Here is a 23,572-nt window from a genome sequence, read left to right as displayed (position 1 = left end):
GTTTCAGACATGCACTTGAGGAAAAGGGGAGACTAATTACAACATCATATAAAAAAGTGGAGTCAGGGATGAGAATATATAGGTCAGTAGTAGTGCAAGCTCCCAGGTTCAATCCCAGCACTCCCTCCTTCCCGCCTGGTGAAGAGGAATTATGTGTACATGACTTGTTATGGGGTCTAGAACAGCACAACATTCCTCTGAAAAAGATAAAAGCATGGAGAAGAATTTTTATTCCTATTATAATGATTGTACCAGTGCCTTCAACACGTGGAAATTTTGGCCTGCTGGAGCACAAGGAAACACTTTTGAACTTTGTTCAGGCTCACTTAGTGCCAGAGCTGGCCCTTTGCCGCTCTCTAAACTAGAGAAAGGTCAACCTGTTTCTCCAATTTTTATATTGCGGGAGGGGGTGGGTAAAGGATGGCAGCTGGTGCTGGGAGGTTTAAAAGTGCATCTGCACAGTTCCTTCTATGAGGTTGGTTGGTATTGTAATATCAAATGGATATTATTGAGAGGGAGGCTTTGTCATTATTACCATTCCTTGTTCCGGACTTCTCCTCTCTCCCATTTATCTATCTGTCTGTCTGTCTATTTATTTTTGTTTCTACTGGTGCTGAGACTTGAACCCAGGCCTGAGAATGGATATGTGCTCTATGACTGAGCTATTTCCCAGAGCTGTACTTCCTTTTATTCAGCTTTCTGAGATCACAGGATCACTATTATTTATTTAGATACTATATATCACACATGTATGCATTATCTTTCACTTAAGCCTTCCGTACTGCCTTAGGAGGCAAACATTATTATCTGATATAGGCCAGTAAATAGCACCTTTGTTAGAATCAAAACCGTGGCTTTGCCAATTATATGACCCTGACAATCTTAAGACTTCCTTTCCTTATCTGTAAAATGAGGATATTGATTCCTTCCCTGAGGGGCTGTCAGATGCTCAATAAGTGGTATTTAGATCCCACCAAAGAAACATAAGTTTGATAATTTGCTTAAGGTCATATTATTTGGTAAATGGCCTCAGATTCTAGTTTGCCTAACCCTACAGCTAATGCTTTTTGTACGACTACTTTATAATTGGTTATAATCATTTTGAGTGAATCCTGATAAGTACTGTGAGCTACTGGTTCTTCGTATGCAAATGAGAATAATATTTTATAGAGTTCATTCATTAAACGTTTTTGTGTAAGGTGTGGGCTTAAGCTAGACCCCAGTTGCTTTCCCTTTCTCTATTTCGTCCCACGTAAGATATTTATCCTTTACATGTATTTATTTCCTTAGCTTCCAAAAGAGCCTTGCAAGCACTTAGCCAAGCCGACCGGCGGCCGCACGTTTCTACTGTACTCAAGATTCTCCTTTATTTCCTCTTCCACCTAGGCTCCCGCCCCACCCAGCGCCAGACCACGCCCCTGCACGTGACGTCAGCACGCCTCGTGCGTCGCGTCGCGGCGCTTGCTGGGGGCCCGGCTTTCGCCCGCTGCTGCCGCCGCCGCCGCCGGCCGCGGCTGCTCTCCCAAGATGGCGGCTCCTCCGGGCGAGTACTTCAGCGTTGGGAGCCAGGTGTCGTGCCGGACGTGCCAGGAGCAGCGGCTGCAGGGCGAGGTGGTAGCCTTCGACTACCAGTCCAAAATGCTGGCTCTAAGTATCCTTCTCTGCGTGGACCCCGAGGCCGGGCCGGCGTGTAGGTGCGGTGGTGGGGGGGCGGGGGACAGCGGCGGCAGCTAGGGCCCTCTCCCGGCCTAGGGGCGACCGGCTACCGCGGTGCCCCGGGCGCATGCGCACGGCCCTGAGTTCCCCTCCCCCTCCCGCGGGCCTTTCGGTCCACTTTGGGGACCCTTGTCTCCCACCCCTTGTGGGAGCTGGGCCCCAACTGAGGGTTGGTGGGTGGAGCGGGGCTTGACACGCGGGTGGCTTTTCGGGAGGGGACGACGTGTTAAGGGGACTCCGTGATTAAGGAAGGGGGTAGTGGTGGGGAGAGGGCTGGAGACTGGAGCCCGGATGGAGTGGGGAGCGGTAAAATGCTATGGGGAGGGGTGTGTAGGGTCAGGAACTGCTAGTTGGGTAAGGGTATGGACTTGACGAGTGGACTGTCTGCTGCTGAGATTTGAGGAAAGGGCGGTGGTGGGATGGTGGTCTAATGGGCCTTGCCAGTTTGGGGATGGGAAGTGAGTTTGTAAATGAACTGGTGGCTAATTTTGCTGGAGTCGTGTATGCTTGGTGTCATTGTGTGTGCTGACTTGAAGGTTCTCAGTCATTTGAAAATCGCTGCTCAGGGAGTGTTGGAGTTGGAAGCCTGGTCTAGAGGGGGGCTTGCTACGTTTTTCAGGCGTTGATGTCTGACAGTGTAGTGTGGGCTTCTGTTCAGTTCAACACATTCCATAGTAACATCCTTCTTTTTGAAAGTACTAACGTTAAACTGCATGGAAGAGGTGGCCCTGTTCCCTTGGGGTGGGAATGATTTCTGAATTACTCCACCAACTCACTGTTGGAAAACAAAACACTTCCTGGTTGAAATAAATGAACCTCTGCCTCCCCCTTTATTTGAGCTACAGGTGGGTTTACTCGAATTATTTTTAGAAGGTAGCCTCTGTCTTTAAGATGAAGTTTTTTACGGAGTCTGCTGTCTTTTAATTTAGTTGTGAGTTGTTGATTTCCAGCTCAGAAAGATTTCTTCATATACAGCATACAACAAGAACAATTTCTTTTTGTGTGTGTTACTTTAAAAACAAGAGATCATACTTAGCCTAAAACCTCTTCCTTTGGTGACTTAGTTAGAAGAGTCTGAAAAGACTCACTCTATCTGACGTGCAGCAGGGTCTTAGTAAATGGTTGGAAAATGAATGAATGGATGGATGGGTGAATGGATGGCTAAATACAGTCTCGTCTTGGGTAATTTCCTTCCCAGTGGTGTAGTTTTTGCCTCTGAAAAATGGGAAATTTCAAGTGTGAAAAAGAAACGGAAAAGAAAGACAAAGCATGAAATCTGAATAAGTGAGAAGCGCTCTCTAGATTCAGGGAAATTCCAGTGCTGTCTGAAAGCACCGGCGATCCTTTGTGGTTCCTAAGTTTAAGACAAACAGTGCATCTACCATCAAGACTCTAGTTCTTCCCATAAAACCCATGGAGAAAGTGACAGGAACTCTCTTGAGGGTTTCAATTTCTGGCTGTATACAGCATTGAAAAATTTGAGATCCTTTGCTTCTGCATTTAGGCAGGAGCAAGGTGATGGAAGTTTATTGAGAGCTAAGATTCCTATGAGGCTTGCTTGGGGATGCTTTTCCTATAGGCTGGTATCGTTTTCGTGTGTGTGTGTGTGTGTGTGTGTGTGTGTGTGTGTCTAGTTTTTGGAGACAGGGTTTCTCTGTGTAGCCCTGGCTGTCCTTTAACCCCCTCTGTAGGTCACCTGGCACAGACATCGATTGCCTGTGCCTCCCCCGAGTGCTGGTATTAAAGGTGTGCGACACCACTGCCCTGCTGCCTGGATTATTGTATATACTACTTGTGCAATGTACCTTTGTCCTATTTTCCTTAATTTTATTTTCTCACCAGAATGTCCCTCTTCCAGTGGAAAGCCCAACCATGCAGACATCTTGCTTATAAACTTACAGTATGTTTCAGAAGTGGAAATAATTAATGATCGAACAGAAACCCCTCCTCCCCTAGCTTCACTCAATGTTAGTAAGGTAAGGACTCAAGGACAGTTCTAACTGTTGGAGATGTTGGGAAGGAGGGGTGTTCTCCAGCTTTTGGTGATGTATTCATTGTTCTCTTGTGTTTTTGTTTTTGTTTTTTGGTTTTTCGAGCCAGGGTTTCTCTGTGTAGCCCTGGCTGTCCTGGAACTCACTGTAGACCAGGCTGGCCTCGAATTCAAAAATCTACCTGTCTCTACCTCCCAAGTGCTGGGATTAAAAGCGTGCGCCACCACTGCCCTGCTCTTGTGCTTTTTTTTATTGACTTACCATTGTGGTATCCTGTCTTCCCCCCCCACCCTTGGGGTGGGGCAGGGACTCTCTTTCTTCCCTTTTGAGACAGGTTCTTGTGTATTTTATGCTAACTTTGAACTTAATATATACCCAAGAATGACTTTGAACTTCAGATTTTCCTGACTCTGCCTCCCAAGTGCTGAGATTACTGTCATGTGGTACCACACACAGTTTCTGTGATGATAGGATCAAACACAGGCCCTTTTCCTTGCATGCTAGGCAAGCACTCTACCAACTGATTCTTTCCCCAGCTTTTCTTTGGTTTGTGTGAGATAGGGTCTCATGTAGCCTAGGTTGGCCTTGAACTTTGCTGTGTAAACTTTGTAATAATTACTTTAAACTCAGATCTCCCTGACTACATCTCCTAAGTGGTAAAATTGCGAGTGAGTGCCAGTATATCTGGTTTGTTATCTTTTCTAAAATATATTTGTGTAACCCCCCCTCCCTTTTATTTCTGAATATCTTTGTTGTACCTTAAGAAATACCTTTGAGCTTGGCAGTGATGGTGCACACCTTTAATCCCAGCACTTAGGAGGTAGAGGCAGGCAGATTTCTGAGTTCAAGGCCAGCCTGGTCTACAGAGTGAGTTCCAGGACAGCCAGGGCTACACAGAGAATCCCTGTCTTGAAAAACTTTAAAGAAAGAAAAAAAGAAAAGGAAAGAAATACTTTCGAACCAGGAGTCATGGTACACAACTTTCATCCAGCACTTGGGAGGCTGAGAAATGCAGGTCTTTTGAGTTCAAGGCCAGCCTGGTGTACAAACAAGTTCCCAGACAGCCTGGGCTCTGTTATACAAAGAAACCCTGTCTTGAAAAGAACCAAAAAAAGAAAAAAGAGAAAAGAAAAGAAAAAAGAAAAAGAGAAAGGAAAAAGAAAGGAAAGGAAAATGGTGGTACAAGCTTGCAATATCAGTACTTGACAGGTAGACACAGGAAGTTCAGAATTTTAAGTAATTCTCAGCTGCAGAATGAGTTTGAGGCCAGCTTGGAATATGTGAGACCTGACAAAGGAAAAAAAAAATAACATGTATCTTGAAAGTTGGGCATGGTGGTACATGTTTACAGTCCCAGCATGAAGGATCCAGAAGTAAGAGGATTGTTGAAAATTCAAAGCTAGTCTGCTTTACAGCAGACTCTAGATTGGGACAGTATACAAATAATCATAGTAACTTACTCATTTTAGTTTTTTAGTCATTATTTTGAGACAGGGTCTCAAACTATGTATTGCTGGTTGGCTCAAAACTTGCTAATACAGACCAACTTGGCCCAGAATTCATGGAGATTGACCTGCTTCTGCCTCTCAAGTGTTTGGATTAAAGGCATGTGCCATCATACCCAACCTGTGTGTATAGCATGTTGTATGCGTTCAAGTGCCCAAGGCCAGAAGAGGGCATTAGATCCTTTGGCGCTAGACTGACAGGCAGCTGGGAACAGCCTGATGCTCAGATCCTCTGGGGAAGAGCGTCAAATACTCTTAACCACTAAACTGTCTCTGCAGCCTCTACACAGCCTAATCTTAATTCTCAAATCGAGTTTAGAGCTTGCTTTTGTCCTTTATGAAGAGCACTTGTGTGAACGCCTATGGAGGGTAGAGGTGGACACAAAATGTCGTCCTTTTTTACTTTTTTTTTTTTTTTTTTAATGGTTTGGTTTTTTGAGACAGGGTTTCTCTGTGTAGCCCTGGCTGTCCTGGAACTCACTCAGTAGACCAGGCTAGCCTTGAATTCTCGAACTCAGAAATCCGCCTGCCTCTGCCTCTCAAGTGCTGGGATTAAAGGTGTGCTCCACCACCGCCTGGCCTCACCTGCTTTTTAAATCTAGACTCTATGTGTTAATTTTTGGTGGTGGTGGGTTAGTAAGGGGTGTAACCTAGAGTTATGTGATGTGGATATTTGTATATAATGGGTGAAAATTCAGAGTGTTTCATTAGGAGATTCGTGATATAAAACCTTTGAAAGCCATAACCCAAATGTGGTTCATGCCTTTAGTTCCGGCATTCAGGAGGCATTCGCATAGATCTCTTGAGTTCAAGGTCAGCTTGATCTATACAGTAAGTTTCAGGGTAGCCAAGGCTACATGGAGAAATTTTGTATCAAATATGTCTATGTCAAATATGATTTATGGGAACTCCAAGTCACATAAATCTTTGACTCTTCAATTCAGTTAGTCAAACAAAATGTTGATCAATAGTGATAACTCCAACCCAGCCTTACCAGAGCCTGTCCTGTCTCCTCTACTTGGAATGCTCTTCCAGAATAGCTGGAGACTTAACTACCAGGACTCAATAAACAGCATCTCTTCCAAGAAGTCTCTGATCAGATGGCCTAAAGTAGTCTCCCGAGAAGTATCCTGAGAAGAATCACGGCTTAGGGTGTCCTTCCCATCTGATAGCCTATAGTACAGTTGGGGCAGTTTCTGACAGGTAATTGCTTTTATTTTACACGTGAACAACAGGTAGAGTGATGTGTCCTGGGTAAACTGTGACCTAAAGTTAGTTACCTTATGTATAGCTTTTTGTAGTTATATGTTGTTTGCTTATGTCTGTCTTGTCAAACAATGCATATCATACCTGTTAGGTCCTGTTAGGTTCCCTTTTTTTTTTTTTTTGATACAATATAGTGGTGGGTTTTTAAATTTTTTTATTTTTTTTTTTTTTTTTTAATTTTAGTACTTGGGCCTTGTGTATGTTAGGCAAACACTCCAGCATTGAGCACACCTGTAGGTTTCCTTTTGAGTATAATGCACAGAGTAGGTGCATAATGGACAACTTTTGAATGTGTGTTAGGCCTTCGGTTTAGTAGCAGCTGTCTGAGATTAGCTTGGTAGGGAGTTTTTCCCTGTAGAGGAGTCTTGTAATAATGTATGTTCTCTTCCCTCTCTAGGGAATGTGGTGTGTTTGCTACAGTTGAGCAAAGCAAGGGAACACTTAGGGAGCTGCAGCAGTAGATAGAGGCCAGGGAATGGAGTTACAGGCGCGATCTCGAGCTTCCTTGTCAGATTCCAGGGAGGTGCCACATGGTTTTGTTTTGTTTTCTTTCTTTTTCTTTTCTTTTTTTCTTTTTCTTTAGTCATGGCTAAGGACAGATTTGGGAGGGTCTTGGGTTTCGTCTGAGGGTAGTTATATCCTGGCTGTCCCAGTTTTTGAAGCTTGTAGATGTTTAAAGCCCTGGCTTAGTCCGATGCCTCCTACCAGGATATTGGAGCTCTTTAGGTGGCCTCTGTTACAGCTCATGAAATTTTAAAAGATTTGAATGAAGTGATTTATTCCCAGGGTGTTAGAACTGCAGGCTGTTACCCTCTATATAAAAAGTCTCCCCTGGACCTTATTGAATAGTAATGATTATCGGAAAGAGGATGATTTTCTGAAAAGATACTGAAAAATAAAAAGACATTCCTGTCTTTGAGACCAAGTACCACCATGTGGAAGGGTTGGATGGTATGTGTGGTGCTGTTATGTGGGTAAAGTCTTTGAGCACGTAAACACATGGCCATTACAGAAGAATGCCTTTGATATTTACCTCACTTTGTAGCAGCTTCTGCTTAGGTTAGTTTGTGGATTACTTTTGCTTTTAGTGTTGGCTTGGTGCTATTTAGTGTTGTTGGTTTGTTTTTGTTTTAATTTATTTTTATTTTTTGAGGCAGGTTTTCATAGATCCCAGGTTGGCCTCAAACTCACTCTAGCTCAGGATGACCTTGAATTTCTGAGCCTTAACCTCCCAAGTGGTGAGATTTTAGGCATGCACCAACCACTACTTGGCTTTGCTGGTTAGTCTTAATTATTCACTAACATTGCTATAAACTGGTTGATTACCCACTTTTATTTTTAAAAAGCAGCAAGAAGCAATAGCTTGGAGAACAACCGAACTCTATTTTTCTTATACCTGTACAGCTCACTTGCCTATTCTTTTTTTTTTTTTTTTTTTGGTTTTTCGAGACGGGGTTTCTCTGTGTAGCCGTGGCTGTCCTGGAACTCACTCTGTAGACCAGGCTAGCCTCGAACTCTCAAACTCAGAAATCCACCTGCCTCTGCCTCCCAAGTGCTGGGATTAAAGGCGTGCGCCATCACCGCCCAGCTCACTTGCCTATTCTGCAAAAGATTTACTGGGAAGAGAAGTCAGGAACCAAAAGTTAGGTTGAAGGGTTTGGTTGTCTATGGCTTCATTTCATTCTTCATTTGCAGAGGTGTTTATGAGTAAGCTGTCTGCTTTCCTTTCAAATCAATCTTTCAGGATACGCTACCATTCCTCCTTGGAGACTGATTCAGATGGATTGCCTGCTGGGCACTGACTGAAAATAATCTGAGTGGCTGTTATACATGGCTTGAGTAACATGAAAGGCTCTTAGACTGAGCATGGAGCTCAGTGGTAGAGTGCTTACCTACCATGCACAAGGCATTGCCATTTGTTTATTTTTAAGATGGGGGTCTTACTATATTGTCTGACTGTGCTAGAGCTTGCTAAGTAGACCAAGCTGGCCTTGAATTGGTAGAGATTCTCCTACCTCTGCCTCCCAAGTGCTGAGTGTGTGCCACCATACCTGCCAATGTACTAGTTTTGGTCCCCACTATTGCCTCCTCCCCAAATTTGTCCTCTTTCTTTTCTTTTCTCTTGGTCTTTTGAGATAGGGTTTCTCTGTTTTGGCTCTGGATGTCCTGAGCTCACTCTGTAAATCAGGCTGGCCTTGAACTCAGATCCTCTTGCCTCTGCCTCCCATTTGCTTGGATTAAAGACATATGTGCCACCACTGCCCAGCTCGTCTCGTTTCTAAGAACACAGGCTTGGAGTTTCCCAATGTTAAAGGCTTGTTTAAGCATGTGGAAGGGAAGTAATATTCTCTGAGATGCCTGAAAGCCGATACAGTGCGGGGTGACAGGGATTTATAGTCTGGGGGGCAAGTGCTATTTTGCGTTTAACGACTTCAAGTGGGAGATACTTGTATGCTGGTTTATCTTCCTGACATAGTAAGTGCTTTCTACCTAAGTAAGCCTGTTGATACAAACCAGATAGCTGTTAGCATCAGTCTAGTAGGAAATGGAAGAGATGAACTTTTAAAGGAATAATAAGCTTACCTAGAGAAGGTATAAACTAGTGACTTCTGGAAATGAGCCAGTTTGCTTTAGATTAGCAAGTCCCTAGACGAAGAAGTCTTATGTCTAACCCAAGCAGTAGTATGGAAGAGGAAATCTTTGAGGTGACAGTGGAATTATAGAAAGAAGTCTTGAATGTCTTTGGGGACCAGGGGGTTGGATGGAATTTGAATTTAGGGCCCAGAGAATGTGGGGCAAGTGCTGAACTGAGTGAGTCCTCCTTGTTATCTTCTCTATGGTAACCTACCCTGTTACAGTGTTTCCTGATAGAATCTTTCAAGGAAAAGAACAAGAACATATACAAGCCAAATATTCACACTGTAACTCATTCTATTCTATCTTGTGTCTTCTCTCTCTCTCTCTCGCTCTCTCTCTCTCGCTCTCTCATCAGGGTCTTATGTAGATTGTATGGTTGAGGATGACTCTAAAACTTCTGATCTTCTGCCTCTACCTTCCAAGTGCTAGAATTTCAGGTATGTGTCAACATGCCTGATTTAGGAATACTGGAGAATCAAATCTAGAGCTTTGAGCATGCTTACATTCCTAGTTTCTTCATCTACCACCCTTAGTATGGTTTCCTGTGTAGCCTAAGATGGTCTGGCTTGGAATTCATAGTCTTTCTGGTTCAGCCTCTTGAATCATGAGCTTACAGGTATGCATCACAGTGACAGGTTTTGGTCTTCCAGATTGATTATTCCTTGGATTGGTTTTTGGGACCAAGGAAAGGGAACAGTAGGACAGGGAAGACAGCTAGGAGCAATGATGTTATTGTCATTCAGCTGGCGACTGGGATTTGCCAGTCTAAGATCGAAAAGTATCAAGTTTGTACCAGCTACCACGAGTAATATAGACGTTTTCCTTTGGTGACTAGAACTAATTGAGATTTCTAGGACAGTGTTATCAGTTGGCATAATTCATCAAACCTCTGCCTGAGTACTAACAGAGTGAGGGCCACAGAATCTAGGTGGCTGTGCTTTTCCAAAAGCCTGTGGGGTTAAGAGACTAGACCTAGCCAAAGCCAACACATTTTGTCAGGTGTCCAACCTTTTGACATTGTGATATGACATCATCTCCATATGTGTTGGGTCCAATTCATAGCTGTACTGGAAGACATATAATATAGCTCATGGACTGAAGACTGAACATGTCTGGAAAATGAGTGCATACAGTACCTTACATGGGATATAAATCTCTTACCATCTTAGTGTGAATAGGGAAAATGAAAATCCACAGGTAATAGATAAGTGGATTCACCTTCCTTCCCAAACCCTTGACTGGTGTGTTAGCTTTTCAGATCTATTTCTGATCTATTTTCTATGACTAGTAATCAGTGAAGTGACCACATAGAACCAGAGCCATACAGACTGCTCTGCATATATTGGTCCCTGGCAGCGATGGTGAAGGTGTAAATATGGAATCTAGAGGGGTCAGTGCCGGTGATGAAGCTGAGAATATGGAACAGTCAGGCTGCTGGTTTCTTTTCCTTCCTTGTTTTTGTTTTGAGACAGTTTTCCTTTATAGCTCTGGCTGTTTTGGAACTGGCTTTGTAGACCAGGCTTGGTATCAAATTCAGATCCACCTGCCTCTGCTCAGCCCAGATTTCTTTTTATTTTTTTGCTTTGAATGTTTATTTATTTTATTTATATGAGTACACTGTAGCTGTCTTCAGACACACTAGAAGAGGGCATTGGATCCCATTACAGATGGTTGTGAGCCACCATGTGGTTGGTGGGAATTGAACTCAGGACCTCTGGAAGAGCAGACAGTGCTCTTAACCGATCTCTCCAGCCCCAGATTTCTTTTAAAAGAAAAGAAACTATGTTTACTTTTAAGTGTGGTATCACAATGAAAGACATACTGACTTGTTACTTGAATTTCACTAGCTACACAGCTAAGAGTCAACATAACCTTACAATTTTCTGCTGATTTGATGGTTAAGCTCCCACATTTGATTGAGTACATTACCGGGTAGTTGACAGTTACTAGACTGTGGTCTGTTTGTGAGCCTAACCCATTAGCAAGCAGTTCCCTTTATTGTATCTTTTCAAAAATATATATATAATTTAGCCGGGCGGTGGTGGCACACGCCTTTAATCCCAGCACTTGGGAGGCAGAGGCAGGCAGACTTCTGAGTTCGAGGCCAGCCTGGTCTACACAGTGAGTTCCAGGACAGCCAGGGCTACACAGAGAAACCCTGTCTTGAAAAAACCAAATATATATATAATTTATAATTATTTTATGTTCATTGATGTTTCGTTTGCATGTATGTCTGTGAGAGAGTGTCAGAAGCCCTGGAACTAGAATTGCAAACAGTTGTGAGCTTCCATCTAGGTGCTGAGAAATTGGAGCCGAGTCCCCCATCCCCAACCCCCATTACATCTTGATCGTGATACGTTAAGGTATGGTGTCAGTACCAAGTAGGATCAGAAGTACTCCTCATCACCCTCCAGTTAGTTAGGAGATTATATTTTTATTCCACAGTATTGGGGCTCAAATCCATGGGCCTTACATATACTATGCGAGCACCCCACCCTCATCTCTTTGGTGTGTGTATTTGGTACATGGAGGAAGGTATATAAATGAAGGATGGGAAAAAGCCACTGGTTTTGAGCAATAAATAGTTTTCCCCTGCGTTGAGGGCTGGGTATTAAACTAGAGTCTTCATATATGCCTAGCATATGCTTTCCCCTAGCCAAGGAAAAGTTTTCTGTTGGCTATAACTTTTCTGGCTCCTAGAGGCTATAATCTTTTAGAGTATTTAGTCTGCCAGACGGGTGGGTACCTGGTTCTGGGCAGACACTGTCATGGATGTGTCTTGAGTTGCAGTTGGGAAGAGGAGGAAGAGCTCCTTGCTGCTGAATGGCAAGGGTTATGGTAAGTGAATTGTGTCAGACAATGTGATTGGCTGCTTTGTTAGAAGGACTGGTTCTTTGAAGATCAGTTCCCCTGTCATTGACACTTAGGGGTCAACCTGACAGAGAGCCCTGGTAGAAGAGTCATTGCTTCAGATCAGAACTTGTGACTCAGCTCAGCCTACAGTGTGTGTCAGCCAGCTGACTTCAGGGCCTTCCTTAGGCCACCAATTACCAAGGCACCTTCTCAGTGTCATGTGTATGTGATGAAGAACCACTGCCTGCAGGAAAAGACAAATTGTGAGCTAGTGTAATTGACAGAATTGGGCCATAACATTTTGTGTCACTTCTTTGACCCAGAGGTGACAGTTGAAAGTATGGATTTTATGGTGGGTCCAATGGTGGTATTGCTTTCAGTGTTAAGAGGAAGGTCTTACTGGCTTAGTTTTCTGGCTAAGGACAACTAGTACTGGAAGCTCTAGGCTAGCTTAGGAAAATGCTGGCCATTGTCCTGGAGATGAACAGTGAAGGATCCACACACTATAAGTACCAAAAGTATGCTGTGGTAGGATGTGGAATACGAGTCTCTTATAAAGCCTAAGCCATCCTTCAACTTGTCCTGCTTCCTCAGTCTCCTAGTGCCGGGATCAGATGTGTGCACCATGCTCTGGAAGGACTTGTAAGGAATCGTGTGACTATATAAGTCATTTAACTGCTGGGAACTGTTAGCTCTATGATTGGTTCTGTCTACCTTCTCGCTTGTTCTCACTCCTTTCCAGGTACTGGAAAATGTCAGGATGATTAAGATACTTACCTTTCCCCAAGGAGTCTCACATTTGTTGGGAGTATTGAGGGATGGCAGCATTTTTGGGAGGTATTCTGGGAATTGAGTCTAGACTCTTGTGCATGCTGAGTGCACTGTGGCTTGTAGGTACAGATCTATGGTTATAGCAGCATAGGAAAGAAGACAACAATCCTTCTCCTGTAAAGGGTCAGGCAGTCATTCTTCTAGGCCATGTGACCCATCCTGTAATAGACAAAACTAGTCAGTGCTCTCTTTGTAGACTATATGTAGTGTCAGAAAGCTATGATTGTGCTCCAGTAAAATTTATCTCAAGTGGGTAGTTGGCTGGATTTGGCTCCTTGTTGTAGTTCATCGACTCTTGGCATACTGAGCTTAAGTGAAGGCTTCCCATGTGTGACCTTGGAAAATAAATGACATTGCTCAGCTTGTCTGTCCTTTCTGTCAGTGAGCTAAATTAGAAGTGTTAGAGAAGAAACTGCTAGAAACCTTGGGAAAAAGCACAAAACACGTTTGTGGTGCTGGAGGGAGTGTAGGGCTTCATGCTTGCTAGGCAGGTGCTACCCTGCTGAGCTGTCTGCAGCCCAGCACCTTCCATTTGACAGGAATCAGTGTATTCTTAGAGTGTGCATCATAGGCTTGTTCACTTTTATTTTGTGCACATTTTTCTGTGGGTGCAAGCTATGTGAGTGTGAGTGTGTGTGTGAAGATCAGATGACAGCTTTGATAACAGGTTCTTATTCTACCAGGGAGTCCTAGAGACCATACTTGGGTCATTGGGCTTGATGGTGATTGCTTTTACTTGCTGAAGTATGTTGCCAGTTTCCTGACTTGATGGTGGTAGTACTGTTAGTGAGATGTTCCACTGTGTAGCTGAGAATGGCCTTGAACTCAAGATTCTTCTGCATCCTTCATCAGGGTCACTGAGATTGTGTGTGCTACCTCACCTAGTAGCTTTTTGTTGTTACATTATTATTTCTCGTATACATCACAATGCTCTCTTGCTTGCATGTGTGTGCCACAGCATGCCTGTGGAAGTCAGAGGACAACTTAGGGGAGTCAGTTCTCTCCTTCCACCATGTGGGTCCCAGAGATAGAACTTTATATAGAGAGTCAGGTTTGTCACTAAATGACTTTAGGAGCTGAGACACCTCCTTAGCCTTGTTTGTTTTCTAACTCAGATATTTTTGGTCATCTTCCGTTTACTGTACAGTATTTGGGGCTTTTAGAGGATACATTAGCAGACAACAATAGGAACAAAATTTTATTAGAGTTCAGCCTGATGTGCATCTTTGATTGCAGCTAAAGAATCAGGAGGCTAAGGCAGGAAGACACAAAGTTCAAGGTCAGCACAGGCAGCTCTGGATCACACTGCACACACACACCTAAGTAACTTTGCAGCCAACAGTGGCCTCGAACTCTTGGTCCTCCTGCCTCTACTTCCTGAGGGATGGTGTTATAGGCTTGAGTCAACATGCTTAGCCATTTGTTTGGAAACCATTCCCTTTAGGATTTACATCCTCTTTAGCAAATACAAGACGGGTTGTTAATAGAGTGTGGCTCCATGGGGAGTAGTGTTTTGAGATGATCTTGCTGTGTAGCCCAGTCTGGCTTGGAACTCATAATTGTCCTGCTTCCACCTTCTAAGGGCCAAGATTATAGCTGTGTACTACCAAGTCTGGTTTGGATATGAGAACTTAGCTACTAATAGTGATGCTTTTTTACTGTCTATGTTATGCATATGAAAAGGGGGAGGAAGCAGTGAACTCACTGGCTACAGGAAGGATTGGATTATATATATATTTTAAACAACCCATAAGCTGCCTTCTCTGTACCCATAATGTTAAAACAATATCTAATATCTGTGAGTGCGTTATAGCTCACCTGGTGCTGTCCCAACGTCCACACAGAGCTTCTGTAATGGCTCTATTGTGAGATGGCTGTGTTGAGCATCCGTTCTCTGAGAGAAGTTGTTGAGGTAGCTTTCAGCTTACATTCCACTTGGATTTCTCTCTGACAGAGACAGGGTAAGTTTGACAGCAACAACCCTTGGTTTCAGAACCTTAAGACTGGGAAATCATTCATTGTCAGTAGTACTTAAGAGCTGAAGTGGTTTCTGTAGCTGCCAATGATGTTGACAAAACCTGTGGCTTTGTTGACACGTGTTTGTGTTTTAAACCAATTAAAGATAAAATTTTACCTGTAATATATATTGACTGTCTGGGATCTGGTTTCCTGTGATGAATAACAGTATATGGACTTTTTACACTAGCAGGTTGAATTTGTAGTGTTAAGTGCAGGAGGCATCCTTGGATTTACCTTTCTCTAGTCTTAGAGCCTTTAGAAATGGTGGTTCTGGGGGGGACATACCTCTTTTTATCAGCTGAAATAAATGGCTTTCTAATGAAGAATTTGTGTTCTTTGAAATGCTGTAGGAGATTACATATACATTCTGCTTATGTAAAAGAAAACAGGTTATTGAGTGTGCTGCAAAGGGAACAGGCTGAGCAGAGGTAAAGAGGGGCTGGGCAGGCAACTAGCTCTTACAGCACACCCTGTTCCCCTTATTACTTTTTGTAAGTTGACTGCTATGTTTATTAGGGCTTTTATTGGCATCATCTTGGTCTCTGTAACATTTTTGTTTTTATTGATTAAATGTGTCCTTTGACATCTTCCTTTATGTATACAGTACTGTTACTGTTCTGTTACTCTCACCCCAACGTCTCCTGGCTCCTTCCCATCCCTGTTAATGTGCACGCGTGCACACAGGAGCTTGAGTGTTTGTTTCCTATATTCCTGTGGTTTTAACCTCTGATTTTAACCAAGACACCGATATGGCCATGGGTTTGGAGCTATTGATGTAACCTGGTTGGTTCATCAACTGATAGAAAACTGAAGGCAGTTTTACTATCTTTCTCTAGAATCCATTAATTAGACCACAGGTCATTGCACTCAACTATGGTTCTCCTTTTCAAAATATTGTGTTACTGTTGTGTACATGATGCTTGTGTATGAGATTGTAGGCATAGACATCAGAGTACAACTTTGGGGGCATTTCCTTCCGTCGTGGGTTCCAGGGATTAACCCCAGGTCATCAGGCCTTAGAGCAAGCACTGTTACTCTCTTAGTCATCTTGCTGGAACCCAGATATCTTATGTATTCAAATTTATAACCATTTTCAACAGTGATTTAGACTTAAGGAAAAAAAGTGTATTTCAAGAATTTATTTTCAGGTCATGTGAATGTTCCTTGTGTAGGTGAAAGGAGCTGGTTTTCTGTTCCCACCATGTTAGTCCTACAGAGTGAAACTCTAGCCAGCCTTAGACTTCACTTTCTTGTTCCGTTTGTTTTTGAGACCAGATTTTATACTGTAGCCAAGCTGGCTTCGAGTTGTTCTGGGGTTGCAAGCATGGTTAGATTTTAATTTTTTTCTTTGTTTTCCTTTTCCTTTTTCTGTTTTAAAGTTAGGCTAGATTCCACTTTTCTTGTTAAAATAAATTTAATTATGTTTATTTATTTGTATTGGGGCATCCACATGCCACAGTACTTAAGTGGAAGTCAGAGGACAACTTAAGGGAGTCACTGTCTTCTTCCACACAGATGATCAGGCTTGCTGACAAGCACTTTTATCCATGGAGCCATCTCTCTCACTAGCCCTAGAGTTAACTCCTGTTGGAGAAACTGGGAGATATAGTCTATAGTGGTCAGGAACACTTGCTGTGGGCTCAGAGCTTGAGTCAGCACCCTTTGATTCAGCATTAGATTCTAGGACACAGCTTCACACCAAGTACTGTATTTTTTAGTTTCCAAGATTGTAAGGAGATCTCTCTATCTCTATCTCTCTATCTCTCTATCCCTCTCTCCCCCCTTCCCCCCCATCCCCCCTCGGTCATTTGGTATGTCTGTCTGTCTTTCTTTAGCTTGCACGTGTTTAAAATAGATTGAGCCTTGCCATATTGTTCAGCCTGGGCTCAAACGATGCCACTTCAGCCTTCCTCCCAAGAAGCTGGGTCCACAGGTGCATGAAGCTGTCGTTGGCCCAGAGCCGTGGTTTACTAGAACTTTCAGGTTCAGGAGCTTTCCACTAGGAATCCGAGGGACGGGAGTATTGACATTCAGAAGATAGTTTTTTGAGAGCTTATTTGTTGCTAGCTAAGAATGAGGATTTTTTTTTTTTAGCTGCTGTAGTAGCGTAAGTCTGTAATCCCACCACTTGGAAGTAGAAGTTCTAGGCCACCCTGAGCTACATGTAGTGAAACCCTGCATCAAAAGGGCTTCAGGGGTTTGGTGGTGGTGGGGAGGTGCTGGAGAAAGGATGACTTAGCTGTTAAGAACGTTGGCTGTTCTTCTATAGGACCCAGGTTCAATTCCTAGCACCTACATGGCAGCTCACACCTTCCTCTAACTTCAGTCTCAAATGATCTGACACCCTCTTCTGGCCTCTGAGCACTAGGCAAGCTTCTTGTGCACAACATATACATGCAAAACACCCATACACATAAAAATGAGTTATATTTAAGGGAGGAGGGGGTCCTATGATCGCATGATCTGAAAGATCCAGGAGTGAGGTTTTTGTCTACTCTGGTCTACCCCTTCTCACCACCCAGCTTGCAGGCAGCACCAGCCATTTCAGATGGCAGCTGCATTGCTACCTAACTTCTCTGCAAGGGCAGCTGCTTACAAGACCCAAATACAAGGGGGAAGGCAAGTTGTGTAGTGAAGTCAGTAGGTCACAGCAGCAGGTTTCTCCCTGGCCTGAGCTTCTCTTGCCCTGTCAGCTGTCTCAGTCTGTTAAGTGCTTGCATAAGAATCCCTCTGGAGTGAGTCCCCACAGCACCTGTGCTTTCTTGGGTGCATGAGAAAAGACAGTTCAGCTAGCAAAAATATGAAGTACATATTGCTTGGATTTTCTTGTCGTGAGTCTTCCTTTTCCCCTACATATGACAGTATACAAAGGGCTTTGTGAACATCCTGATGTTCATTAAATCACATGACTAGGAGCTATTTAATATATTTTAATCTTCTACATGTTTTGTATGTATGTGGGTACGCATGTGCATGCACGTGAAAGTCAGAGGACCATTTGCAGGAGCTGGTTCTCCTTCCACCCTACGGCTCTGGTTATTGAACTCGGGTCAGTGGGGTTGGCAGCAAGCACTTTCCCCACTGAACCATCTCACCAGGCTGGGGCCACTTAATACTGATGTTCTTTGTTTTGGTATCACATTCATGTGGTTTTTTCCTTTGCTCACGTCAAGATGTTATTTATAAAGTGGCCTCTGAGAAGGAAGCTCTGGTTTGTAGAAGTTACTTTGTTTTCAGTGGGAATAATACACAGTGGGGGTGGAGTGCAAATTCAGGTTGACAGGTACATAACTTCAATTAAGCCACATACTATTAGTGACATGTACTTGTAGGTTTATGCTTTGGATTTGCCTGAGCCTGGTGTGCTCTTAAACATGGTGTATTCTAATTTTTTTGAGGAACTGGCTGGTTCTTGTTGATAGCAAAGCCAGCAGCTAGAACTGATAATAAGCATAGGGTAGGCAATACTCAAATGAATATTTTAAAATGTACTAAAAACCTTATCTAGCTCAAGATTGCTGCTGGGCACCTTTGCTACTGAAGATAGCATACTGAGGATACACAGGTAAACTGCTGGCTGAAGGTGACAGGATCTGCAGTAAGTGGAGGGCTCTGCAGCCTAATTGCAGGTATTGCATCATAGAGTAGTTGAGTCCATTGTCCAGGATGTGAAGCATAGCTCAGGGAACCAGCTGAGGCCCTCAGGGGCTCTGAGAGGTCCCACTGCTCTCTGGTTTATCCTCCTTTTCTTGGAGACTTCATTTTCTGAGACATTGTTTGGAAATCGAGACTCAAGGAAACTCCTCTGGTTGGTTACCAGGGTTTTCTTGGTTCCTGAAAAGGCGTTGATTGTTGCTTAAAATACATACCAGCAATTCTCTTTCCATAGAAACTCAGTGTTTCTAAGTTCCAGGCTTTCTCACTTCAGTTGGAGTTGACTTGCTCAGAGTACATTGATTCCTCTCTGAAGTTGTTGTCTGATGGGCCAGAACTGTAGCCAAGCCTGCAAGATAAACTATTGCACTGCTGTCGTATTTGTATCTGTCCATATCTGGAGACCAGGTGATCTCTGGCTTCGAATCACAGGAGAGGTTTATCATGTTTCTGCTTTTACCTGGAGAGTCTAAAAATGACAGTATGTGTGAGCTAACCTCTCTATGATCAAATTAATATTTACTATTATTGTGTGTGTATTTAGTGTGCTGCACATTTATTATGTTTATATTATATGTATGAACTGTGTTTATGGAACTGAAAAATCTTTAGATCATTCTCTTGCTTTTCAGATGTTTTATTTGCCTGTCTTTGTTTTGTTGTTAGTGGTGGTGGTTTTTGTTTTGTTGTAGGTTTTTTTTTTTTATTGGTTTTTCGATACAGGGTTTCTCTGTGTAGCCCTGGTTGTCCTGGAACTCACTCTGTAGACCAGGCTGGCTTTGAACTGAGAAATCCGCCTGCCTCTGCCTCCCAAGTGCTGGGATTAAAGGCTTCCGCCACCACTGCCTGGCTTTGGGATGAATTTCTAAATTAGCACAGTACATGTTTGGCACATAGGAAGCCCTCAGGAAGAATAGAAAAGAGGGGTGTTTGCTGGGAATTGCAAGCAGTAACTAGATGCTGTATTTGGGGTTTGTTTGTTTGTTTCATTGGCTCTCTAATCATGCTGACTCAAGACCAATCTTTGCTGACCTGCTTCCTTAGTTTGAGGTTCTGAGTTGGAAAGGATGAAGGGGAACACTTTTCTGAGTCTTTTTCTCTCTCCCTCACCCTAGCTTGCCAGCAAAGCACGGACAGAGAAGGAGGAGAAGCTGAGCCAGGCCTATGCAATCAGCGCTGGCGTCTCCCTGGAGGGCCAGCAGCTCTTCCAGACCATTCACAAGACGTAAGTTGGGGAGCATAGGGGTTCCTATTCCTAAAGCTGATTCTGTCTGTCTGGCTGTCGATGAAAGGCTTCTGGGTGGTTGTCTTGCTGAAAGTGTACCAGGGCAGCAGGGGTAGCTGTTGGCAGCATATTGGCATCCAGAGATGTGGCACTTGGAGCTCCCTTTGCACAGTATACTGTGATCCTAAATCAGTCATCGCAACCTTTCTGTTGTGAAAGCTTGTTTGGGATTGCATTGTCTTGTAAGGGTCTCTGGTAATAGTAATCCATAATTTAGAGCTCACGATTAGCTTCCTGTTTGTTGTTATTGACATCCTTCTAAGATAGCTAGTGTTTTTATTAGGGCAAGTTATATCACTTTCCCTAGTTTGCCTTAGGACAAACACAGGGAGCTAGGAATAACAGAAGGCAACCTTCTTACCTCTTCCTAAAACACATGTTGTCACAGCAGAAGTCATTTGACTCTCTACTAGCTTCCCTAAGTGCTGAAAAGCTGGAACATTTGACACCCTACTCAACCCCCCTCCCCCCACATGCTGCCTTCTGTTACCCTGTTTAACCACCCAGGGTCTGATGCACAGATGGCAGCTGGCTGTAGAACTGTCTGGGGCCGGGTGTATCTGAGCATTTCCAGGTATGTGAAGGAATTCTCTTAGTAGCATCAGCTGCCCTGGGATTCCCCATGTGCGAAGTCAAATGGATCTTCTTGGTCTGGCAGGTGTCTGCCTATCTGTTAACCGAGTGGGGCCAGTTGGAGTGCAGCTTGCATGGTTGAGGGTAGAGGCTGGGTGGAAGCAAAGTACAGATCATTATTTCTAGAAGTTCTATTTTTTTTCCGTAGGTCAAGGGTGGGCAGTTTATGACAGCAAGACAGATCAGATCTGCCCCTTGTATATGTGTCATCCGTTGGCAGATTTCTGTAGCTGCTTACAATCTGACGTTGTCTAGAAAGCAGTTGGCAGTCTCTGCTCTAGACCAGTATGTCAGTTCTAGTGGTTTAGGTCTGGTTGTTCATTTGTAACTTGGTTTGAGTTTCTGAGACTGCCACCAAATGTTTTATGATTCTCTAGGCTCCTGATACTTCAGACTAACAGCTCCGGGCTCTCCCTAGGATAATGTGCATTAGTGCTGCTGCTTTCCTGTCCAGAGATGCCCAGGGAATGTTTGTTGTCTCCCCTCTCTGGCTCAATACTGAGCTAAGAACTTGGGGTCAGCCTATTAGTCTAGTGGTAGGTTTTTTCTTCTCTCCCCTCCCCTCCCCTCCCCTCTCTTTTCTTTTTATTTTTCTTTTTCCTTCTCTTCTCCTCTCTTCCCCTCTCCTCCCCTCCCCTTCACTCTCCTCCCCTCCTCTCCTCCTCTTGTCTTCTTTTTTCAAGTTAGGTTTTCTCTGTGTAGCCCTGGCTGCCCTGGAACTTGGTCTGTAGCCCAGGCTGGCTTCAAATTCAGGCCCACTTGCCTTTGCCTCCCAAGTGCTGGGATTAAAGGCATGCCTGGCTCTGAAGTTAGTTCTTCATTAGATGGGAGGAATGCGGTGTCCACAGAATATCACAATCACTTATATTCTTCTCCTTCCAGCATTAAAGACTGTAAATGGCAAGAAAAAAACATTGTAGTCATGGAAGAAGTTGTTATTACACCCCCGTATCAAGTGGAAAATTGTAAAGGCAAAGAGGGGAGTGCACTGAGCCATGTACGCAAAATAGTAAGTAAAGGAGCCGTGGAGCTTTTGAAGGGGAGGAGTCCTTGGCCTTGGTCCTCCCTCGTCAGAGCAGGACCCCTGCGTTCCTGCAGTTGCGATGTCTCCTAGCAGTGTTGCCTGCTGCCCCTGCTCACCAGGCTCCGCAGCTGCATCTTAGACCATGTGGAGATAGAGACCTTGGTGGTGTGGCATAGGGTGAGCAGTCAGCCCTGTATCTTACACCACATAATTGCAGAATTACAGCACATTTAATAGCATAGGCTCTGAACCAGGTAGATTCTTAACTGTAGGTAAAGAACTGTACGTTCTGTTTTAGAGTGTAACAGTTGTAGAAAAACAACTTTTAATCTCTGATGATTGAAAGGCCACTATTATGTCTCTGTTATATCTCTGTTACATGGTTTTTTTGTTTGTTTGTTTGTTTTTTAAGATTTATTAATTTTATGTGTGTGAGTATACTATTGCTCTCTTCAGACATACCAGAAGAGGGTATCAAATCCATTACAGATGGTTGTGAGCCACCATGTGGTTACTGGGAATTGAACTCAGGACCTCTGGAAGAGCAGACAGTGCTCTTAACCGCTGAGCCATCTCTCCAGCCTTCTTTGGTGGTTTTTTAAATGTACTTCATGGGTGTGTTTTGCATATGTACATACAAAATACATACCATACGTGCATGTATCCATCCATCCATGCATATGAGACTGTACACCATGTGTCTGGTGCCTGTGGAGGTCAGAAGAGGGCATTGGGATTGTATGGAACTGGAGCTATAGCTAGCTGTGAGCTACCATGTGGGTGCTGGGAATTGAATCCAGATCCTCTACAAGAACAAGTGCTCCTAAGTGCCGAGCCACCTCTCAGGCCTACACTGTTGTGGATTTAGAAAGTATAATAGGACTGATTTTCCTACCCACTAGCTTTTTCTTCTGTATTTATGTCAGATAGGAAGAAGGGGCTTGAAGAGATGACTCAGCAGTTAAGAGTACTTGCTGCTCTTCAAGAAGACCTGAATCTGTTCTCTGCATTTATGTAAGGCAGCTCACAACTCTTTGTATCCTAAACTCCAGTGGACCCAAGACTTCTGACACCTGCACTCTCTTACTTGTGCACATACACAACTACACATAGTTAAAAATGAAATAACACAATACATTGATATAAAGGAAGGGGGAATTTTGGTGGTAATAATTACCCCATTTTATTACATATTAGTTCATAGCTACACTATTAAGCCAGTCTTAGCTTAGTTTCCACATATGTGGCTGAAATAAGAGGCTTTTCCTGTCTATCTTGCAGTTTGGGGTGGGGTGCAGGGAGCATTGGATAACAGCAAGCCAAACAGACAGGCTTGAGAAGCTTGGCTTAGATTGTACAAAAGACCTTGCCCTGTCTTCATTTCTGACTTGGTTGCTTGGTCTCTTGCAGGTTGAAAAACATTTTAGAGACGTGGAAAGCCAAAAGATACTGCAGCGTTCACAAGCCCAACAACCACAGAAGGAGGCTGCGCTGTCATCCTGAGTCCACAAACATGGAGGACTCTTCCAGCATCCAGCCACAGAGATGGTGGTGGTGGCTTCAGCGGAGGCAGGCCGGGGGAGGGAAGGGATCCTATATTTCTTGCTGACTCTTATTAGGGTCAGTGTTTCAAAAAAAAACCTAGACTTGAACAAACACCCAACAACAAAAAAAAAAGAACAAGAGAATAATTTAAAGTTGAATCATTACTTGACTAACAGACGTCGGCCCACCATGTCCTTTACACAGCCCCCTGGAGCAGTCATCTTGTTAGTTTTATTTTTTGCAAATTCCTTTTCACTCTGCCCTTCACCTGTGACTTTCCTTCCCTAGTCTGTTTCTGCCATTCTGATTTTATAAGTGGATATACTTGCCTTCTGAATGATTGAAAGAAACTTTTACATCTTTTCTTCCAAAATAAAAGTAACAAGCTGACTGTGATTCTGAAGTTGAGACCAGAGCAGAAGACAGAGGTCTCACTTTGAATTTTTCATTTTTTTTTCTTTGACTTTTTTTTCTTTTTTTGCACAGGGCATGGCTTGAATTAGTTTTATTTTTCTTAACTTTAAATATATATATGGAAATATATATTAAAATGTTCTCTAAGTATTTTCTGCTTCTTGCAGGTCTCTTTTTACTAGATCATGGCCACTCTTCC

The 23,572-nt window shown here is 43.5% G+C and overlaps 1 protein-coding gene across 1 annotated transcript; it reads left to right on the top strand.

The window, feature by feature from the left end:
• The first annotated feature begins 1,384 nt into the window (after positions 1–1,384).
• On the top strand, positions 1,385–23,128 carry Lsm12 (LSM12 homolog). Its single transcript, XM_028780551.1, has 5 exons — positions 1,385–1,651; positions 3,559–3,692; positions 19,588–19,697; positions 21,273–21,399; positions 22,825–23,128. Exons 1-5 carry the CDS (start codon positions 1,528–1,530, stop codon positions 22,915–22,917), a joined length of 588 nt encoding a protein of 195 aa, XP_028636384.1. The 5' UTR covers positions 1,385–1,527; the 3' UTR covers positions 22,918–23,128.
• Positions 23,129–23,572: the final 444 nt, after the last annotated feature.

This window comes from Grammomys surdaster, unplaced genomic scaffold (assembly GCF_004785775.1).
Source record: "Grammomys surdaster isolate TR1022 unplaced genomic scaffold, NIH_TR_1.0 371, whole genome shotgun sequence".
In the NCBI taxonomy this organism is placed as follows: Eukaryota; Metazoa; Chordata; class Mammalia; order Rodentia; family Muridae; genus Grammomys; species Grammomys surdaster.
This window is presented reverse-complemented; position numbering and strand designations above follow the sequence as displayed.